Source organism: Podarcis gaigeae, assembly GCF_964106915.1.
Source record: "Podarcis gaigeae genome assembly, chromosome: 1".
Taxonomy (NCBI): Eukaryota; Metazoa; Chordata; class Lepidosauria; order Squamata; family Lacertidae; genus Podarcis; species Podarcis gaigeae.
This window is the reverse complement of record NC_139678.1, coordinates 11,242,052-11,264,722: the sequence shown is the minus strand read 5'-3', so window position 1 is coordinate 11,264,722 and position 22,671 is coordinate 11,242,052. Positions and strand designations below refer to the sequence as shown.

The 22,671-nt window shown below is 44.7% G+C and overlaps 1 protein-coding gene across 1 annotated transcript in view; it reads right to left on the bottom strand.

Annotated features, from left to right (window-relative positions):
- Positions 1 to 22,671, bottom strand: part of BRF1 (BRF1 general transcription factor IIIB subunit) — a 192,053-nt gene that overhangs the window by 56,919 nt on the left and 112,463 nt on the right. The window contains exons 12-14 of the mRNA XM_083734186.1: positions 3,824 to 3,885; positions 2,697 to 2,778; positions 553 to 608 (exon numbers count right to left, since the gene is read on the bottom strand). Coding sequence (XP_083590312.1) covers positions 553 to 608; positions 2,697 to 2,778; positions 3,824 to 3,885 — 200 coding nt within the window. The remainder of the gene's footprint in view (positions 1 to 552; positions 609 to 2,696; positions 2,779 to 3,823; positions 3,886 to 22,671) is intronic.

Genomic DNA, 22,671 nt, shown 5'->3' with positions numbered 1-22,671 from the left:
AGGGTTGTTTTTTCCAAGTCAAGTCCAAGTCCAAGTCAAGGAAGATTTTTCCTTTTAACCTATTGCAAAGCAGGGTTAGATTTACTAAAGAAGATCGCTCTTCTGGCAGTAAGAGGAGATATGATAGCCATTTACAAAGATCTCAAGGGCTGTCGTGTGGAAGAGGAAACAAGCTGTTTTCTCCTGCTCTTGAGTTACAAGAAAGGAGATTCCGACTCAACATCAGGAAGAACTTTCTGACAGTAAGAGCTGTTCAGCAGTGGAAAGATCACCCTTGGAAAGTTGTGGACTCTCCTTCCTTGGAGGTTTTTAAGCAGAAGTTGGATGGCCATCTGCCATGGATGCTTTAGCTGAGCTTCCTGCATTGCAGGGGTTGGACTAGATGACTCTAGGGGTCTCTTCCAACTCTACAATTCTCTGATTCTCTGAGTTAATCTTTGGGTTGCCCCTGCGCTTTCTAAATCAGCCTGGTCCAAGAGCATGGTGAATCTGAACTAAAATTGTCTATCCACGTACATTTTTTTGTCTGCTTATTCAAAAGAGTTTATTTACCTTATGTTCTTTATAAATCCCAAGCTCCTTCTCTTTCGCTATCCTTGCTTCTTTTTCTGGAAGAGGACACAAAAAAGTAGTATGAAAGCACAAGTGTAATCTGCCTAGTAGAAGACTATGACTAGTTTTAACGACAACTTAACTAAGGGAACCCCATGTATGTCATTCTGAGTTCTATCATGGAATAAAATAATTTTATATGTGCGCACAGAATTTCACAGTACTTTGCACAGTTGAAATTTTGAAGTACACACAGAGAACTCTGCTTTAGAGCAGGGAAAGACTGGCTTCATGTTCCATTATCTACTTATAAAAAGAGCAACCCAAAATCTAAGTGACCCACTGGTATATGCTAAGCTGGTAAAGCAGGAGTGCATGTTTGGGGTTTCTTTAAAGTTAAGGCACCTCTCCTAACATGACTACAACTCCCATCAGCCCCAGCCAGCACAAAGCATCTGGAGAGCACCAGGCTGGTGAAGAACGAGTTAAGGCATAATTAATCATTTGGTTATCATGATACTGCACTCTTTCTAATGCACGTAAGAGGTGTTTGTTGGATCAGTTTAAGGCCTAGTTCAGCACCAAGAAAATACTAAGTGGTCTACTGGAGAAACATGACTGGTAAACCATAGTCTACTGCCTGTCCACCCCTGGCCTAGAGGGCCTTTAAGTTAGAAAGGGGGGAAACTGATTTGAAAACCAGTTGTCTAATAAATCCCCCTACCAAACTGTCAAGCTCTGCATGGAATTCCTTTCAAAGAGGCAAACGTCATGTAATGGCTACAGCATTTGGGAGGGGATGGTGAACCAAAGTTCAAATCCCTAAGAAGTTATGAAACTCCTTGAGATGTATTGAGAAAGACAATTTTCTACCAGCCTAACTTGGGCCGGGGTCGTTGTGAGGCTAAAACACTACTCAAAGCTCCTTGGAGGAATGATGGAATACGCATGTAGCAAATGATCAAGTGCAATTTATATTTATATGACTTGAAGCCTTTTTGCATACATTGGCCCAGTTCAGATGCAATGCCAAACTATGTTTTAGTACAATATTCATGTGCCTTAAGCTTGCATGACCCCACCCCTCCTCTGGTGCAGCCATGAAACAAGATCAGAAGTTTTCGCTTCTGTTTCTAAACTAAACACAGTTCCTCATTACATCCAAACTTTGGGAACTCTAGCTAGTTTAAACTATGTTTTGAAAATAACCCATGATCTTAAGTCTCAATTTGATCCTGGCTTGTTTCTCCCCACCCTTCCCATCCCCACTCACCCCAGGTTTTTATAGTGTCCACCAATCCTGACTCGTCTGAACAAAATAGAGCTTAAGCTAACTAGAGTTCATTGAGTTTGGATGGAACAAGGAACTGTGGTTTTAGACAATGGATGCTTAGCACAGCTTTCCCTTAGCTGTGCCAGAGGAGAAGACAGGAGGGGGAGCTTCAAGTGCACTGCTGCTCATGCATGCAAGCAAAACCAATAGTTCAGCACAGCATCTGGACTGGACTATTATCTCAGAAACCCTATCATCAAGGATGTAAAGCACGGCACTATGATTACATTACAAACAACTGGTTGGTTTTGCTGCAATAGCCTAACACAGCTACCCCTCCGGAAATAAGTTTATCTGAAATCATCTTGCTTGCTTGCAGCTCGCTCTTAGTCATGCCACAATATGCCAAAACCAGTGTTGGTTTCATTTTCATCCTGCCCTTCATCCTGTGAGCTTAAGGTACAGGGTGCACCCCCACATATTTATCCTCCCTTGTGGGGTAGGCTAGACAATGAGAGAGTAGCAACCCCCCAAGATCAGCCAGTAAGCTTTGTAGCTGCATTAGGATTCTCCCCCTCCCCAGTCCTAACTGGATCCCCTATTGACGACACCAACCTTCCCCTAGCTGGTGTTCTCCAGATGTTTTAGACCGGCTAGACCAGATGGGAGATATAGTCCAAAACATCTGGAGGGCATCAGGTTGGGGAAGGCTGCACTATACCACGCTGGTTGCTAAGGCACTGTTAGAAACCCTGTTGAAAGGCAACAGAATTAGGTCTACAATGAAGTGATTAATCACAGTTGAATGTTTTCAGCCTCAAGACTTCACTACATGACTCACCCGAAAGAGACTTCCATTCATTTGGCTTACCCTTTTGTTCCTTCAGATAATCTGCATTCTCCCTCATCCAGAGTTCTGCTTTTATTTTGGCTTCGGAATCATTAAGTATATACTAGGGACCAAAAGGAAAAAAGGTAAGTATTTTGTTTTTCGTGTTCTTCAGCAGCAGACATAGGAACTCTGCCCAATCAGCTGCTGCCCACTCCATCACCTCCTCGCTTCTACCTCTCCTCCGTTGACCTGGCTGGGGCTTCCGCGTGACGGAGAGGAGAGAAAGAGGCATCGGTGTGGCAAAGAGCAGAAGGGGAAGCAAGGCAGCAGAGAGGCAGGTTATAGAATGAGAGAGGTGAAGAAGGATTGGGGGTGTGGAGAAAGGAGAAGCCACCAAAGGAGATCCAGTTGGTAGACAATCTTGAAAAGAGGACCAAGGGAGGGAAGGGAGGAGGCAACACGCATCAGAGCTCCTCAGGGCTCCCTGATACCAGCACTGTAGTCACCACTTTCATTAAATGAACTATTTACAGTTGCATGTATGGAGGAGATACTCTTGCGGGTACCACAGAGCCGTCTAAATCCACCCCTCCTCCTTTCACAACATCAATTTAAAGCACAACACTCTACCAACAAGGAAGTACCTCATCCCTGAGCACCTAGCAGCATTTCTCGAACTTGGGTCCTCAGCTGTTGTTGGACTACAACTCCCATCACCCTTGACCACTGGTCTGGCTAGCTAGGGATGATGGGAGTTGTAGTCCAACAACAGCTGGGGACCCAAGTTCGAGAAACACTGACCCTACAGCCAACCATAGCATGCCTCAAAAAGAAAAAAAGTTACAGCGTTTGCCTCTCTTGACATCATTTTGATAACACACTGCAAGCATTTTGATTTTGTAAAAATCTGGTCATTCTTGCAGACAACCACTAAATGTTATGCCAGTGCTCTGTATCTGTAATCTACACCTGACATTGTGTGGGTTTCTCATCACTGTTGCTCTAATCTCTTGCTATTGGTGCTGGAATAATCTAAGCGATTATGGCATGCATCGTCAGCAGAATAAAGCAGATATTTTTATTCCCGGTAAAACAAAATGCATATTGCATGCAGAGACAATTTTATTGGAGGCTGGGGCAGAGTAAGAAAGAGGAAGCATTCTTACCATATCTATTTCACTGTCGTCAATTCCACTTAGATCTAATTCACCATCTCCAGTATTTTCATCTAAATAGAAGCAACAGAAATTTTAATTAGGGTGTGCATTCATTCCAAATCAACTCCGATTCAAACCCTGGCTTTAATCATCTCGGAAGTGCAGTCTTTCTGATAACTGGTTTGCTAACAAAGCAATCTTTCACAAGATGGGGCCTGTCCAAATTAAAAAGGGGGAGAAATGAGGTGTTCCTAACGACACTCTCCTATTGTTGCTGTTTCTTGTGTGAACACAATTTGTCACTGAAGTTAATTAGAGAGGAGAAGACACCAAAAGGGCTCGGCCCCCGTCCCCACCTTGGCTCACTAATATGATTCAATGGCAAACACTCAATTAAATACAAAATGATGGAATCAGAGGTTAGGAACTTTAAAAATTCCTCCAAGTCAAGGACATGCAACATTTGAACAGCTGCTGCCCTGCCTCATGTGACTGGCAAATACTAGCGCGAATGCAGCCCAATCGCAGCATCTGCTTTGTGTATTGCTGAACATACATATGTGTGTGACACAGTTGTAAGATACCTAGGTAGGAGGGCAGCAGCTGAGAAGGAGCACTTGACTGAGGCCCCATCTGCACTATAATTTAAAGCACTCTCATCCCACTTTAAACAGTTGTGGCTTCCCGCAAAGCATCCTGGGAACTGTAGTTTGTCGAGGGCTCTGAGAGGTGTTAGGAGACCCCTATTCCCCTTACAGACCTACAACTACAGGGGGGAAACACAACACTCAATCCTTGGAATTGAAGCAGGCATAAGCAGCTCTGGTCAACACTGCCAATTCTCAGAAGCATTGAACTACCTGCCCGCAGACTGTCTTGCCAGAGTGGTGCATGCTCTAGTTATCTCCCGCTTGGACTACTGCAATGCGCTCTATGTGGGGCTACCTTTGAAGGTGACCCGGAAACTACAACTAATCCAGAATGCGGCAGCTGGACTGGTGACTGGGAGTGGCCGCCGAGACCATATAACCCAGAAGGCAGAGCTAGTCCCATAGATTTATTTCTTTTTACCAACTTTGAGTGAGCTCAGATACCCACTTACCAAGTGCTAGCTTTCTGCAATGTGCACGCAACAGCTTGGTGAACTGTTCGCCCAAAATATCCTGCTAAGGGGCAGGAATTCCTCTGCCCAATGCTTTTTCTGCAGTTGATTGGAAATGCAGGGAAGCGAAGGAGTGGGACAATTCCCCTGACTAGTTTCCCCTGAAGATGAAGACAGACAACCTGCCTAATGAATAGCAACATCCCATCATTTGTTTATTGCATTTGTATCCCACACTTCCTCCAAATTGTTCAGAGAAATACAGGATGCTGCCTTATACTGCGTTAGATTGCCCATCTTAGTCAGTCCTTTCTATTCTGACCGGCAGTGGCTGCAGCGTCTCAGGCACACAAAGAGATTCCAGGGACTGAGCCTGGGACATCCAACAAACAAAGCACATGCTCTTACCATTGAGCTATGGCTCCTTCCCAGCTATGGTACCTCCACTGACGTACACAGTTCTCTCTTAATTGCATTTCAGCTTCACAATGCCCCTGAGAGCTAGGCTGAGCTAAGAGAGGGTGACTGGCCCAATGTCACTCACTTTGGAAAGTGGTGATATGAACCCCCATCTTAGCCAAGCGTTCTACACACTCTTGTCTTTGAAGCACCGAAGTGACCTCCCCGGGGTGCAAGACTGGGCAGCGTGTATGGAGGTCCTGGGCTGCCCAAATCTTCCCTCCCCCTTGGATTCACTGATGTGGTCCAAAGGAAAGCAGAGCAATACGTTTGGCACCAGCTTGGCTGCAGGAGTTGCCAGAAGGAGGTGTACAAGGTGCCATTCAACCGCCTTAGGGACTGCACTCTGGATTTGTTTAGGGTTTACTCCTTAGCCTTTTATTCTCCTGAAAATGTCCTGCATGACAGCAGGTACGGATTGCTCCTGGGGGTTTAGTCCCAAATACTTTCTCATGAATGAGTATAGTCGCAAGGCTGTGGAGGTTTAGGATCAGAGTTTTCACCAATCAGTAGCTACCCGAGTCTTCTTCTTTCCTCCACTTTTTGAAGATGGGGACAAAAACTGCCTGCTTCCAGTCCACTTTTTCTCCAAGAATTCTCGAAGGTTACAGAGAGAGGCTCTGAGATTACATCTGCATGCTCCTTTAGTACCCGTGGGTACAGCTCATCAGACCCATTAGTTCAAGTGTGGGAGAGGCTGCGTGTGCACTAAGATGCCTCCTCTGCTAAAGTGAATGGTGGGGCTCACTCATACAAGAGTTACCTAAGTATAAATTCTCACTTAAGGACAAAAGAAGTGCTTTATTGAACCAGTTCGAGGTCCCCCTAATCTGACATACTATGCAGGAATCACAGCAACCAGCAGGCAGAAGAGGGTGGCCTACCAGTGGGGCCACTAGCAACCTTCTGCCTACTCTTGTTTAAAGTCATTATTCAAAAATTAATAGGCAAACCATATGCTGATTAGGGAATGCTTTCTGCAGCACTAAATTCAGTTTTTTGGGTCATTTACATTTCTTCATCCCCGCTCCCCACACACAAAAAAGTTAATTTAACCGGTTTGAGCTTTGGGGTATATTTTCCTACTCTAATCCTCCCAAATTTATTCTTAGCGTTTTGTAGAACAGAAAAGGGGAAAGTGCCTGAAACGCACACAAATCCTTAATATGCCAGTTTGAAAATTAGGCCATTTCCATGCGCTGTGGAACAGTTTTTATGTCAACACTTTAATTTTAAACTAATTTTGGAATTTGGTGCCAGTTGTTTCCTCCATCAGTGGCAGTCAGAGAGAAGTCATTTGCCAACTGCCAAATTGCAGGAAAAGGATCTAAGAGGAAGTGATCCGAAATAAGCATGACTTATATCGGAGAGAAGATGTATAGGGAGTAATTGATGGCTCCTGGTCCTGCTTGCAAATAGCCACTCTTCAGACTGTCTGACAGGCATTCATTACGTGCAAAGATTTGCTGAGAATGCGCGGGGCATCCAAGCTCCCAGGTTTTATGTCCCCTCTAAACAAAACTGTTTTGTTATAAAATAAACATCCACTGTAATGCTCAAATTTGAGAAAGGAAAAACAGCTGTTCTGATGTACCACAGCAAACTCTGCTGCAATCATTGCCGAAACCAGCTGAACTGCCCTAACTGCTGAGCATGACCATCTGTTATCCATTACGCAGCTTGCTCCAGAGGCAGAGAGAGAGAGAGAGAGAGAGAGAGAGAGAGAGAGAGAGAAAGGAGCTCCTGACTCTTGGCTCTTTGTCAGCCGGGGGGGGGGGAGGGAAGGCACCCCCTTTCGGCTCAACTTTTCCAAAGAGTTTCTGAACAATATTCTCATATTTAATAAAAAATGTCTGAAACGCCGTATTCCATAAACACAGATGTGACCACCCTTTGGCCCGCGATCTTAAAACAGCAGGTCTGAATGGTTTTGATGTGGTTCCTTGCAAGTTTCGACTTTCTTCTTCTTCTTTTCCTTCCAGAGGAAGTCAAAGCCTGCAGGGTACAGGTAAAAAACAGGCTTCTGGATTTTTAAAGGAGGTAACGCTTTAGGCTATTAATTCTGTAAGCAGATCAGAGAGCGCCTTTATGGTTAAACAAGGGCAAGGAGCAACAAGCGCACCCACCACCACCATCCCTGCCCATTCTAATCTCTCCAGCATAACTAGCACCTTCTGCGGCTTTCGTCCAAGTCTCCAAGTCAATTACAGTCCTGAAACTTAAAAGCGCCTGTCATGCCCTTTGCAGTCGCCACCTCCCCCTCCCCCTGCCCCAGGCCTTCTGAAGATAAGCACAAGGGTTGCAAAAGAAGGGGAGGGGGTGCTCAGCGCAGGAGCATACGCTTTGCTTGTAAAAAGTGCTAGGTTCAACCCTTCGTATCTGTGGTCAGAATTTCAGATAGGAGGAGGGCAAGGAAAGACCTCCACCAAAGAGCTTCGAGAGCTAGAAACAGTCAGGAATCAATAACCTTGCCTTAGATTGATCAGTTGTGTAGTTCAGTGCAAGGGCAGTTTCACATACCTGTTGCTTATGGATTGGGCTTTGTAAAACTATGTTTGGAACAACTACATTTCTACCTGTCTGTTGACCATTCAGATCTTCATCTAAAGCTCTGCTCAGAAGCCCTCCTTCTAGAGAAATTAGAAAACTAAAAAGCAAGGGTTTCTAAGGAGCAGCACCGAAGCTCTGGAATGACCTCTGGGAGAGAATACACCCTGAAAACATGTTTTCTCTGGGAATTAGTTCTCTGGCTTTTTATCACCAGACTAGGACTTGATAACACTATTGATTCTGTGGTTTTATATTCTCTGCCCTTTAAAAAATGGATTTCTAGCGGTTTTACAGCTCTTAATCATATGCGGCATGGCTGGGCACCTGCCAAAGTTTTCCTTTCTGCAGAGGGCACATTGACACCGTAGGAAGATGCGGAGACACATCTAATTTCCCAACAGGAGAACTGCTTGCCATACACCAGTCCTATAGGAAGCTACACTGGGAATGCTAGCTTGCATTGAAGGTGTGGGGTACAAGACCATTCCAGAGGCCCTTGTGATGAGTCTCTAGGGCAATCATTCGTTGCCCTGTAGGAACGTTGTCTGATGGCACACAAGAATGGCATCCTCCATAGCTAACCTTTCCTACTGTGAAATGGAAAATTGTCCCAGAGGCCTGTGCAGTAAGTATCACAGTGGCCTCTAATGCGATCTCCCATTTTCTGATGGAAACAGCAGCAGCAGATGATCCTCTCTCACTCCTTTTAGGCCTCCTTCACCTGACAAGGCTAATCGCTCAGCTCCACCTGGAAATGAAAGCTCAACCCAGAGTCTTCAGGCAATCTCCTCATCTTCCTTGTTAGGTGCTGGCAGAGGAGACCAGCAAAGCAGGGGCATGGGGAAGGTTGCAAAATCCAGCTCTTTCTTCTTGTGCAGAATCTGGGGTTACCTTGGCACAAAACGTATTTGCAAAGAGCACAAGAGTTCCCGATGCAAGCCTCATAAGCATGTGACCAGCTGCCAAAGATTTAAAGAGAGATGTGCAGACACAGACCACAGACACAGACCACAGGCAAGGCACAGCCAAAGTTAAGCCCATTTAAGCCCCACTGATTCTGGCGGAGTGTGTGTGCTTAAAACTCTCCCACTGAAAGCTTAAAAGGGCTGGACTGAGCCCTACATCTTAAGTATTGCATACTGCTACTTGCAGTGGCTACTTGAAGCGACAAACATGAGTCTGACCAAGCTGCGGGAGGCAGTGGAAGAGAGGGGTGCCTGGCGTGCTCTGGTCCAGGGGGTCACGAAGAGTCGGACATGACTAAACGACTAAACAACAACAACAACACTTGCAGTGGAAGAAGTCGTGACTTTTTTGTTTTTAGCTTTAGAAGAATGCATTTATTTGAGATTATAATTTGAAAGAGGTGCTGATGACATCACAGCCTTAAGGACGTTTCTTATTTCTCTGACAGAAGGACAAAACTATGTCCAAATAAGAGGATTTCCTTATAGCCAGCCACTAAGTGGATTGCAGGGAATCCTCTGAAGCCTGTACAGTTAAGAACACTTCAATTTTACTGAACCAGGCTATTAAATAAGTACTATGCTATAAAACAAAAACGATTTGTGCTGTATGGTTCCATGGTGGTTAATTTTTTAAAATGCTTTAGCATAGATGTCAAGAACTTCAATGCAACAATAATTATTGGGTTTGCAAATGAAACAGAAATGTTGTAGATTTCCACTGCATGATCCAAACTATGGATTTTAACCTTGGAAAATCAATTGGGCTATTCATAAATAAGCACTTTCATGCCAAGACATAAACCAAACATGAGATCTAAGCCACAAACACTAACGTAAACCAAATGCACGATGAACAGCTATTTGCCTCACCACCCTTGTCCATTCTCAAACCACTATCGGTCTATAAAATTAACTGCCAACATTCCGTTGCACTTTAAGAAACAGAATGGATTCTTCATATGCAGATGAGGAATTCCTGAAGGTTCCCAAGGTGGGGGCAGCCGTTTTCATTGTTCACAAGCTGGGTGCCATTTTGAATCGAGGTGGCAGACCAAAATGTGACTTTGGAGTGACTTCACCTATTTTGGTCCAAACTCACTTAAAGATTACAATACTTCTTGGTTTCCTAAATGTTCCAGGCAGTGCTGGGCACTCCCCACTAGTCAGTCTGTAAAATGAGCCACTACCCTTCTCTTGCTATTCAAGAAATAGCATGGATTCCTCATATGCAGAGGACGGGATGGCGATATGCATATAGCAGCAAGCTTGGCCCTCAGTGACAGGAGGGAGGGGTCACCAGAGGCAGAAAATGAATTTAACATCAACCCCAATGGTGTCTGTGGAGCAAACACCTTATTTTCTACCCTACCAGTGAAATAATAAGAATGTTATTTTCTTGTACTCTGCCCATCTGACTGGTTGCCGCAACTACTTTGGGCAGCTTCCAACAAAGTATAAAGGAACACATGGAAACATCAAACATTAAAAGTTTTCCATACATCCATATGCAATGTGGGAAATGTCTGTACCTGGGAACTCTGTTGTACCAAGAGCAATATCCCTAGCACTGGGCAGATGACGAAACTAGACATTAAACATAGTTCTAGATCAATGTTTCCCAAATTCGGGTTTCCAGCTGTTTTGTAGTCCAAAAACAGCTGGAGACTCAACTTTGGGAAGCATTGTTCTAGATATTCATAATAGGGGCAAATATGTATTCCATTATGTCTCTTTCTCTCTTTCTCTGTGTGTATGTGTGTGGAGCCACAAGTGGTTATGATTTGGAGTAGAGAAGGAGTTACACTCCCCTCCCTCCTTGTTTTTTAAATTATGATTGCTCCCACAAGCGATTATTTCCCCAACAGCTGCACATATCTACCTGTAAGTTCTGCCTACCAGGCATCTATAACTGAAACCCTTTGCCCACAGGCATAATGATAGGATAGGATGTAGCACCAATCTTTGAGCTGCCTCTCTTTGTCACACTCCAGCCCAGTCTTCCTAAACCAGGTGCCCTCCAGATGTTTGGACTAGAAGTCCATGGTCAGGCTGGCTGGAACTGATGGGAGTTGCAGTCTAAGATGGTAGGAGGGTACTTGGGTGGGGAAAGCTGCTCTAGCAAAACTGGGACACCATCACACCAGCGAATCACATTTCCTGATGGGAGACCTTTCTAGGTATGCAGGTCCCACAGAATGAATAACATGGAGTATATGAGGTGACAGCTGTCCTGATAAAAGTATCACTCCAAATGTTGAAAGCAAGGTTTCAAGTTACACAGAACAATTTTTCAGGCTTGGCTGAAAACGGGTAGGGATGATGGGAGGAATTAAAGAGATGATGAGACATGCCCAGGCTCTCTCTCTCTCTCCCACTCCACCATGTGGGGTTTAAAACAAAGGAGGAGGGTTTAAAAACATGAATTGTGTTAACTGGATTACAAACCGTCTGACCTTGCCAAAGGGATTAGGTTACACAGCACACCCTGAGGAAGAAGGCAGCGAAAATGTCAACGAGATGCACAGAAGGAGATTGCTAGCAAGGAAGTGCAAAGGAATGAGATTTTGAGGCATTTCCCCATCTCCAGTCCTATTCTGGTCTCTCAAGAAACCCTGTCAGTTTCTTTCTGCTGCCAGATTTTGCCGTCAAGACTTCCCACAGAAGCCAGGGAGAAAGGAGAAATGGCTGATTCAGCATTTGACACTTTCCAGGGTGGCTTCTGCAGTCAACCTGGCTTTTACGCTTGGTCATGCTGCGGTACAAAAAGGGGCCTGAGACCCATAATGGTGGTATGGGGGCCTTCACTTGGCTGGGCTTTCAGGCAAGCATATGAGCTCACTTATGGCCACACCATCTCTTCCAGATGTTGTGGACGGCGCTTTCGTTTGTAGGCTTGTGCTCCTTCAATTCCAGGCTCTAATTGTGGAGCTCGAAATCAAACCACCCAAAAGAAAAATTTATACAAAACGTTTCCTGCTTACCATGTTTTTAAAAAAGAAAATAAATGCCAGTTCTATGAAGTATCTTACATATAACAGAGCCCAACTTCTGTTGTTAAAATCAAACATATATTGTAAGTCCGCGGTAGCTTCCTTTCTGGGGCTAACAACACCTTAGGGAGCAATTTTGTTGTTGCAGAGGCTTGGGGGAAAGAGTTAAACCCCAAGGTCCCAGTTAAGGACCCCCACCCCCTGCCCCACGGCTGCTGTTTAAAGGAAAAAAACAAACGTGACAAATGCCATTATGAATTAAACATCACATCTGTTCTGGCCTTTAACAATATAAGCCCCAAAGCTGCAAAACTGGAACTTTTGCAAAGCTGTTCAAACTTCCTTGCTGCTGCTGCCGCTGCCGCCTGAATACCCCAGTGAAGCCCAAAGCCTGTGTTTTATTTCTGTTTTGATGTCCTGTTTTAAATTATGGCCTCAGCAGTAATGAGGCAATGCAAGACTTTGCAGTGGTACTTTGGACAGCTCCATGCAGGGCTCAGGCTGGAGGTCTCATAAGAGCGGAGTTCATATGTTGTTTCAGCAGCAGTAGTCCTCACGCTGAGCCTTAAACAGGAGCTTCAGCTCCAGGTCAGTAGCCCTTTCATTTTGAAGGGCCCAACCTGCTTTGTTGTTGTTTAGTCGTGTCCGACTCTTCGTGACCCCATGGACCAGAGCACACCAGCATGCTTTAGCAACTCTGATTGATCTGGGAAGACTGTGTTTCTGCTGGGTGTGGAGCCTTTATGCAGGCCAAGGGCCACTTTCCCTGCTGGGAAACCTTCCAGGGGCCAAAGGCCTATAGGTGAATCCAAAGGCAAAATTGGAAATTCAGATTCACTAATGTGGAGCACAAATAGTGTGGCAGTTACTGTATTTTTCGCTCCATAAGACACACTTTTTTCTTCCTAAAAAGTAAGGGGAAATGTCTGCGCGTCTTGTGGAGCGAATGCATGGTCCCTGGAGCCAAATTACCCAGGGGCAAAAAGCAGATCATATTTTGGTGTGGTTTGGTTTTTTTTGAAAGAGGGAAGTAGGTGTTGAAACAAAGCCGCTGATCGTTTGCAGATTGGGAGAGAGATAAGGGATGCTAGAGAAAAAGGAGGCTGCCTGGGAGCGGGGAGGTAAAGACAGCAAACTTGCAAAGGGGGGAAACAGGAAGACTAAAGCAATAAGGAGAGAAATTAGAAGGAAAGGAGGAGCAAAAAACTGCTCCAGCTAAGGAAAAGACACTAAGGCAAATAAGAGGGAAGAGAGTATTGAAAGGAAACAGCTGATCGGTGGGATCAGAAGAGAGATAAGGGATGCTAGGGGAGGATGCCTGGGAGAGAATTTTTCTCACTCTCCTAAGGCAACGATCCCTTGCGATGTCATCTAGCGGGCTCAGGGGGACAGCCCATGGTATCATGTGCTGTGTTCACCACCCTCTGTAAAGACTTTCAGTTCATGGCTGTCAAGCCAAAGTACCACACTGTGATAACAATATGAGAGGACACTTTCTATTGTGGACTGGTAGAAGGAGGTCATCAATTGTTGTTTAACATTGTTCTTTCACAAGACCCTGAGAAAATGAAGTCTCTGTTGGGCCTTCCTAACCACCTGAGTTATATTGTTTTTCCAATTGAGCTCTTCACTAAGGTAAGGTTTATGGGGATTGTAGTCCAAAACATCAGAAGAACGCCAGGTTATAAGATGCTGGTTTATTCTAACTATCAGCAGGTCTCCAAGGCCACAAGCAGAGTTCTTTCTGCTACCTGAGATCCTTTTAACCGAATATACCAAGGAATGACCCATAGGCTTTTTGTGAGCAAAGCATGTCTATGACAGAACAGGATGTGTTTGCTGCAAAAAATACCAGTGAAACACTAAAAGCACAATACCCATCCCCTTGACATTGGAAATCCAGAATGAGCAAGCTCAGTTTAAAATATTGCATCACTTCTGAAAGATGCTCAGGCTTGGGTTCTAGCTAGCCTCAGTAGGAAGATAATGCCATACATGCAAATGCCAGTACATTGACAACATTTGTTATGCATTTAGGCTATTTTTAGCTCACTTTTCAAATCGTATTAATTCCAAAAGTGGGGCACAATGAACAATGCAAATAAAATCATAAATGCAACAAGGAAATAGCAGAGGGATAAGATAAAAATCAAGAATCAACATTAAAAGCAGTATTGTAGATAGAAGAGAGGAGATTATCTCTTATCAATCTAGGCTTTTAAGGCTAGAGAAAGCATGCTGGCTTCTTAAAACTGTCCATTTACGCAGGGCTGGACAGAAGCTGGCTCTACATGCGGCAAGTCAAACAGAAGCTGCTTAGCCTACCTGCCATTTATTAACACACCTGTTTCATAGTCCCAGGAGTTTGGAAAAGCTAATGAAACCTTTAACATTATAGAGCAAGACATGGCCTGTGGCTAATTTCATTTTTACTCTATTTAAGATCTTTCTTGCCAGAAAACATAATTATATCCTCAGATAAGGCTTTATGCACTAGGCCAGGGATAGGCAAACTAAGGCCCGGGGGTCGGATGTGACCCAATCGCCTTCTCAATCCGGCCCGCGGATGGTCCAGGAATCAGAGTGTTTTTACATGAGTAGAATGTGTGCTTTTATTTAAAATGCATCTCTGGGTTATTTGTGGGGCATAGCAATTCATTCATTCCGCCCCCCAATATAGCCCAGCCCCCCACAAGGTCTGAGGGTCAGCTGAAAAAGGTTGCTGACCCCGCACTAGGCATCTCCTTAGCACCACTTTTAAAAGGCAAGCTGAAGGTCAAAAAAACCCTATGACTCACCAAATACAAAAAGAGAAAATGAGATTCAGCCCAGCTATTATGTCTTCTGTCATGTACCCATTTTATCTTGAAATGTGTGTGTCTCTGCATGTGTATGAGAAAACTAGAAAGTCCCCACCACCACACACACATGCAATTATTAAAATAAAGACTGTCCCCATGGGCACACTACTGGCAACCTAAGCAGCAAATTGGTACAATTCTACCATGGAAACAAATCAGAAAGATTTAACTACACAACCCACTGTAGATACTTTCATGTCTTCTAACTTGCATCTTGCTGTGTACTTCTTACTTGGCTTTTCTCTTGAATCAATCAATCAATCAATCAATCATTAGCTTTTGTGGCCAGATCCCCATTTGAACCTACCCACCCCCTGCCCTTACCAATTGCTCTCCAGGTTCCAGGTGCATGTTTGCAAAAGTGAATGTGCTCTTTCTTGAACCCTCGGGGGGGAGAAGCATGGGGAGAGTTGTAGTAGACAAGTGCTATAGACAAGACATTAAGGAAAGCCTGCTGGATATTGAGCTGTCCTGGTCAGTCGCCATCAGCTCAGACCCCATCAGCATACATGTAAAATTAAGATTGCTTTTGCCCAAACAGGCATCACTCGACACTTGCTTCCATTCAACAGTGTTTGCCATTTTACCACCCATTCACTCTGTTTGGAGAGGTCCTTTGGGGCATTTTTTAAAGGTGGCAACCATTTCTCCCCACAAAAAGCTCCGAAACGATGCTGCACTGAGAAAAGCAAAGGATGGCCATTAATGTTGACTCTGCTGCCACCGCTATCACTGATAACAACAAAAACGTTAGGAAGGAAGGAAGGAAGGAAGGAAGGAAGGAAGGAAGGAAGGAAGGAAGCATCAAAAAAATGTGAGGGCCATAATGAGACAAAAAAACACAGAACAAAATAGGCTTCTGGCAACAAAAGCAAATAGAATCTCAAACTGGGAAAAACTTTACTGACCTTCCATATATTTTGGACACATGACTCCCTGGGAGAAGCAGAGGGATGCTAAAGGACAGAGAATGAGCTGTGTGGCATAAGGTACACAGTTAGGGGTGTGAAAAGAAGACAAAGTGGACTTCCAGTTCCTTACAGGGGTCTCCCACATGTCAAAGCCTGCTCAGTGGCTCAACTGTGCAAGACAGACAGAAATAAAAGTGGTACAGAAGGAGCATTTCCAATTATTTTCCTAAGAACAACTGAGAGCTCAGTAGTAAAACAAGGACATGCTGTACTTGTTTTTAAAAGCTCAGAAATGCTATATATCCATGACTTCCCAGGTTGCTAGATAGCTTATTGGAAGGAAATATTTCCTTCTAGCGTAAACACTAAGCCTTTGTAACATGCAGACCCCCAGCATACGAGCGCCAGTGTATTCAGGCGGGCCAAGCGAGGTGGGCCTCAAAAGTCGCTGCAAAGGATAGACTAACCAAAAGCTGTCACAAAAAACCGAGTCCGACAGTGATGCATTTAGGCACAGACGAAATAAAGCAGGACCGAGTCAACTGACCTCTGCTGGCAAAGAGAGCCGGGAAATTAATGACTCGGAGGAGAAGTTGGCCTTTGTTCCAAAAAGGCTTTATAAGTCAATGCACAAGCTTCTTACAAGCAAACCAAAACTTGACAGGTAGCCAGTACAGCCGGGCCAGGCTTGGGCAGGAAGAGAGAGGGGGAGGGAACGCAGCTGAGCCAAAAATAAAACAGCCTGCGATTGCCAAACTCATAAAAGCATTACAAGGATCTATTTGTGAGGCCACAAAAACACAGCTCAGAATCTCTGCACAAGGAAAGGTTTAATTCTGGAAATATTTCTCAGACGCTCAGATCTTGCCCCACATAACCGAAGGGCATGGCTGCGACGGCAGAAGCAGATTTCACCACCGACAGAGGGGGCGGAATGGGGAATGGGGAGACACTCCACGACACTCGTGCCAAACGCATACAATCGCATGCTTGTGTTGGGCTCCCATAAATCCACCCTTCTGCCGCCCTAACAGGTTGTGTTGTAAAGGGACAAATAATCCCTCTTCACTGAGAAAGGTGGAAGTTGTGTACTTTTGCTCTTCTTCGTGGCAATTGTGCTGCGCCAAGTTCTGTGGGGCATTTTGTCCTCTGAGCTATTTAACATTGACATAAACTGCTGGGATGGGTCCTTTCCTGTTGCCTCGGCCTCTTCCCCTTCTCCACTTAATTTATCAGTTCAGGTGTCATAGAATGTGGGGGTACAGAAGAGTGGGGTGCAGCGGGTTGGGATGAAACAGAATCGAGTGCAGTTCTTGTGGGTGGGAGGCTTTGCTCGGTCAAAAGGAAACGAGATGGGAATACTGAAGCTGGTAGATGAGTGTTGCTGCTTTGGTCTGTGAAATATTTCGGAAAAGCAACACTCTGTTTAGTCAAGCATCCCCAACCTTCAGCCCTCCAGATGTTTTGGACTACAATTCCCATCATCCCTGACCACTGGTCCTATTAGCTAGGGACCATGGGAGTTGTAGGCCAAACCATCTGGAGGGTTGGGGATGCCTGGTTTAGGTAAAGGTATTACCAGAATTTAGGACTCTCTAATCTGTGTCCAACACACTAAGCACTGGGTTACGCTATCGCTCCTCAAAGGAAGACTTCCCAAAGCACAGTTGCTTAGCCACAGCTGCACAGCAGGCTGCTACAAAGGCCAGGTACAAACGGTAGTGAAAAATAATAATTCAAGAATAAATAAGCAGTTTTGAAACTTGGTGAGCATTACAGCTGTGTGGCACTCCAGAGAGGCGAGATTTTCCCAGCAGAATGTGTGAAGGAGTGCTGTTACTTCCATTAACTCAGCAACAAACTTTTACCACAGTTATTACATGGAGGACAGAGTTGTAAATTAATATTTCCCCCTCCCCGCTCCCGACAATCTGAATTCATTCATGGTAACTGTGCAGAAACCCTCTCTTATTTATTTGTGTGATCACAGTTTTTAAAACAGGATATAAGAGAATGTGGCATTCTTCCTGATTCGTCTGAAACAAAGCTTGACTTCTTGTGCAGAACCTGGGCTTTTTGCTAGTTTTACCTTCCTCTGGATTATTTAACTGTGGAAATTATTGTCCATATGGCATCATGATTCTGAAAATGCCCGTTTGCCCTTTCCTTTTGTTACTAAATCAGTAGGTTGCCCTCTTAAGTTCTGCCATATTTTCTTTTTTGTATTTTAACCGGAAGGAAACTTGCCTTGTAGCAAGAGAGGTGCTAGAAGGTCGCTGTGGCCATTTGCAGCACATATTTGCAATCTAAACATATCAAGATGAAACTGATCTTATCAGTCAGTGCCTAGAAATGGAGTAAAAAAATTTCTGGACTGCTTACGTAGTTAGTGGTTTGGCAGTACTACAAGGAAGCATGAGTGCAGGGTACACATGGTCGGGGACACAATCCATCAAGTAACGTTCTTGTGGCAAACCGCACACAGACACAGACACCCAGCATTCTTGTAAGAGGATCGGAGACCTGGTGGAATGGATACGTTGAATGCCAGAAGCATATGGCCAACCCAGTTTTGAAAAGCAACCAAGCATGTCAGCTGGGTGAAAGTATCACGCTGGAAGCCTGTAAGAATTCTTGAGCCTATGTTTTGATAGTGGAACAGTCTCCCTCGGGAAGTTGTGGACTCTCCTTCCTTGGAGGCTTTTAAGCAGAGGTTGGATGGCCATCTGTCATGGATGCTTCAGCAGTGATTCCTGCAATGCAGGGGGTTGGACTAGATGACCAGTGGGTCCTTTCCAACTCTACGATTCTATGAAAGGGGGAGTGTTAAGTGGGGGTTCAGTATTGAAATCACCCCATAGTTCTGTTGTTGTTTAGTCGTATAGTCGTTTCCGACTCTTCGTGACCCCATGGACCAGAGCACGCCAGGCACTCCTGTCTTCCACTGCCTCCCGCAGTTTGGTCAAACTCATGCTGGTAGCTTCGAGAACACTGTCAAGCCATCTCGTCCTCTGTCATCCCCTTCTCCTTGTGCCCTCCATCTTTCCCAACATCAGGGTCTTTTCCAGGGGGTCTTCTCTTCTCATGAGGTGGCCAAAGTACTGGAGCCTCAGCTTCACGATCTGTCCTTCCAGTGAGCACTCAGGGCTGATTTCCTTCAGAATGGATGACTTTGATCTTCTTGCAGTCCATGGGACTCTCAAGAGTCTCCTCCAGCACCAGAATTCAAAAGCATCCATTCTTTGGCGATCAGCCTTCTTTGTGGTCCAGCTCTCACTTCCATACATCACTACTGGGAAAACCATAGCTTTAACTATACGGACCTTTCTTTCCAAAAGGAAAGAATGGTGAGGAAACCAGCCAAGAGAGCCTCCTCTTTACATCAACAGGTCAGAACAGGTTGGCTGATACTTCCCGATTACTATAAAGGCCTCCAGATCAGCTAGAATTCCTCGCTGTTCAGGCTAGCAAGCAAGATGAACCTGGAAGCTTTCAGGCTGTTTGTGGCTTCCTCCCCGTGTATTTTTTCCATCTTGAACTCCACAAGAGCTACGTTTGACAAAGAGCAAGAGAGAAAAGCTCTGGGGTGCACATGCCATAAGTCTGCAGCAACTGCCTAGCTAGGTCAACGGCCACACACTCCAAAATACAACAAAAAACTACATCTGTATTTTAATGCACAATTTCTCTCATAACAGCTATGCTAACTGAGCCACATTTACCCAAATGCCTTCCCTTGTAAGGTTTCTCTTTATGTTTGATTTTGTTTGTTGGTGAGTTTTTTTAAAGAAGAGGTCTCATTTTAAAATGCCAATAGGTAGATTCTGGATGATCGAGGCTATTCATTTAAGGAGAATCGTTTCAAGAGTACATTCTGCTTTATGAGGCAAGCATGAGACCGAAATAGACAAGCAACTTTAATGTGGTGGAAAGAAGGGGGGAGAGAGAGAGAAGCAGCAGGGACAGCTGCAGAGAGAATAAACTAACTAGCATGAGAAATTAGCAATTTGGTGCTAGTGAAGTGCTAGCTTTCTGCATTTCAATTATGGCTTGGGCTAAAATGGCAAAAAAACCAACAACAGGTAATGGGGATGGCACGTTGAATTTATAGATTTCGCTTACCTTGCCCAAACTAACAGGTTACATAATTTGTGTTGTCCCAAGAAGCACCTGATAAAAACATGTTAACAGTTCCTTCCATCTGCACCTCCCTCAATGAAATCAAATGTTGATGAAGCCTTGCAGCATTAACAGCACAAAAACTGATGGAAGAGAGCAGTGGGGTCAGGCCCCACCCCACACTGAGAGGTCCTGGACACAGACAAATTAGATTAATTCATGGAGGAGAAGGCTACCAGTCATAATGACAATGTTCTACCTCTACTGCTGGAGACAGTATGCCCTGAATACCAGTTTCTGGGAATTGCGCACGGACAGAGAGAGAGATGTTGCGCTCAGGTTGTGCTTGCAGTCTTCCCATGGGCATCTGATTGGTCACCGTGAGTACAAGGTGGTGGACTAGATGGTCCACCAACTGGTCTGATCCAACTCTTCGTGTGTTAGAAAGACCCTTTCCTTTCGGTACTTTCCTGATACTTTGGGCTGTAGGCATAACATCCACTACCCAATTCCAGTCAACCTGAGCAGGGAACTCTTGAGTTTAGGGCATGTCAGTTCCAGATCTCATTTTGCTCTCTGGCTCCAGCAACCCAAGATGGTGCCATAGAAGGGTAACTGGAGGAGGAATGAAGGGAGCAGGGATTGACATAGTGACCGATTTGTGCAGGGGTTTCATTGCAGACCCACATACAGGTTGGCGGGGCCCACGTAAAGCCACCCTGCCTCATCCCCCCCCCCTTTTAGTTAGGTTTTTGGGGTACTTCCAGATTTGGCACAATGCCTCAAGCAGTTGTTGCCTATATTTCTTCTCTTCCCAGGCATTTTAACAGTCACTGTGCATGTGTATTGGGGGGAGGGGAGCAATCTTGATTTGTGTATGGACGCTTTCAAGATAGGCTACTTTCCCCCCATACCTGCAGTGCTTTTGGAGAGTAGTACCTGCTTTCCGTATGCACAAAACTGAACGATCTGATAGCAGGGGATAATATGTACTCACCTTAAAGCACTAGGCTGCAGTATATATGTTGAGACTAACATATTTGGATTCATTTGGATAAGCCCATAATAATGCTTGGGGGAGCTTCATGTCATTTTTTAAAATTGATATGGAGAGGCTCACTGTAAGGCTGTCAATTTTTGTCTTTAAGAATAGGCTGACCTCATTAATTGCCTAATTATATCTTATTTACTTGGACCAGTATGTCAACCACCAATACCTTTCCACCCATAGATACAGGGGTGGGGGTAAGAGAGAGAGAAGTATAGACATGGACGAATGTTTGAAGTCAAAACTGAACACTGGGAGAGCTAATAATAACAATACTACTAAGAATAATTTTATTTCTTATACCCCACCCATCTGACTGGGTTGCCTCATCCACTCTAGGCAGCTACGAACAAAAATACAAAAAATAAAATAAAAGCAAACATTACAAGCTTCCCGAAACAGGGCTGCCTTCAGATGTCAACAGGACTGCCTTCAGGTGTCTATATAGTTAACTAGAGCAACTAATGGAGTTTAAGGCAACGGTGCAACATGGGAGGAATTAAAAATATTGCTGCTATAAAAGCTAACAAATGTCTTACGTTTGAAATTACATGGGGAAACCCAATTGCCCTCTAAAGATTTACTGCACAACATTTAGCAAAGCAAAATACAGATTGCAAGGCTTTTTTGCCCTACTTTGCATAAAATCTCAGTAAAACCTTAGCTGTGGCATAAAGAGCGTGAGCCTCTTCCACTGTGACTTAAAAATTAAGTGCAAGAATATCATTCCTTGGAGAAGAAAAAACCTTCACTAGTATACTCAATGAGACTACTAATTATCAATATATAATGGAATCCTCCCACATTTTACCAAACCATCCCTTAGCCAATCTCTCTTATGTCATCCCAGACCCTTTGGTGGTATAATAACCTTGGGGTGCGAGACCTTTTTCAGCCAGAGGACTAAATATGACAACCCAGTTATCAAGGGGTACACCTGACTAGAGATCTAGGGAAATAGCAGTAGCAGAGATAAAAAAAAAATCCTCCCCACTTGGCAGGATGTCGCAGACAAGCAGCTTACAAAGTACTTATACACATATTGTGGTAAACTAGGTAAAGGACCCCTGACCATTAGGTCCAGTCGTGACCGACTCTGGGGTTGCGGCGCTCATCTCGCTTTATTGGACAAGGGAGCCGGCGTATAGCTTCTGGGTCACGTGGTCAGCATGACTAAGCCGCTTCTGGGAAACCAGAGCAGCGCACGGAAACGCCATTTACCTTCCCGCCAGAGCAGTACCTATTTATCTACTTGCACTTTGATGTGCTTTCGAACTGCTAGGTTGGCAGGAGCAGGGACCGAGCAATGGGAGCTCACCCCGTCGCAGGGATTCGAACCGCTGACCTTCCATTCAGCAAGTCCTAGGCTCTGTGGTTTAACCCACAGCGCCACCCACGTCCCTTGTGGTAAACTACCCCTTGATAAATGGTCATCTGTCCTCACCCGTCCTCTTCTATGGGGTGGGGGAAGGCTCTGGGTATTCAAATGGACTCCCCATTACCCCCTACTGACAGAAGAGGCAAGAAAGCTCTCCAGGGATGCTTGTGAGTTTGTGCATCAGTGCTTCCCAGGCATTGGCCCCTTCGATCATAAATTCAAGGTATACATATCACACACTATACATTGTTCCCTTATAAATGATCTTGTATATCAGCCTCCTTTTACCCTCTCTCCCTTCTGTGATAAGAATGGCCTGTAGCATTTATACAAAAGAATAAAGTGCACTAGGACATGCTTCTTATTTTACCAATCACGGTACTGATATTTTCTCTTTCAAAGCCAATTTTGTGCCCTTAAGGATATCTCCCAGAACCACGCCATAAGACCCACCCAACACATCTTGAGAGA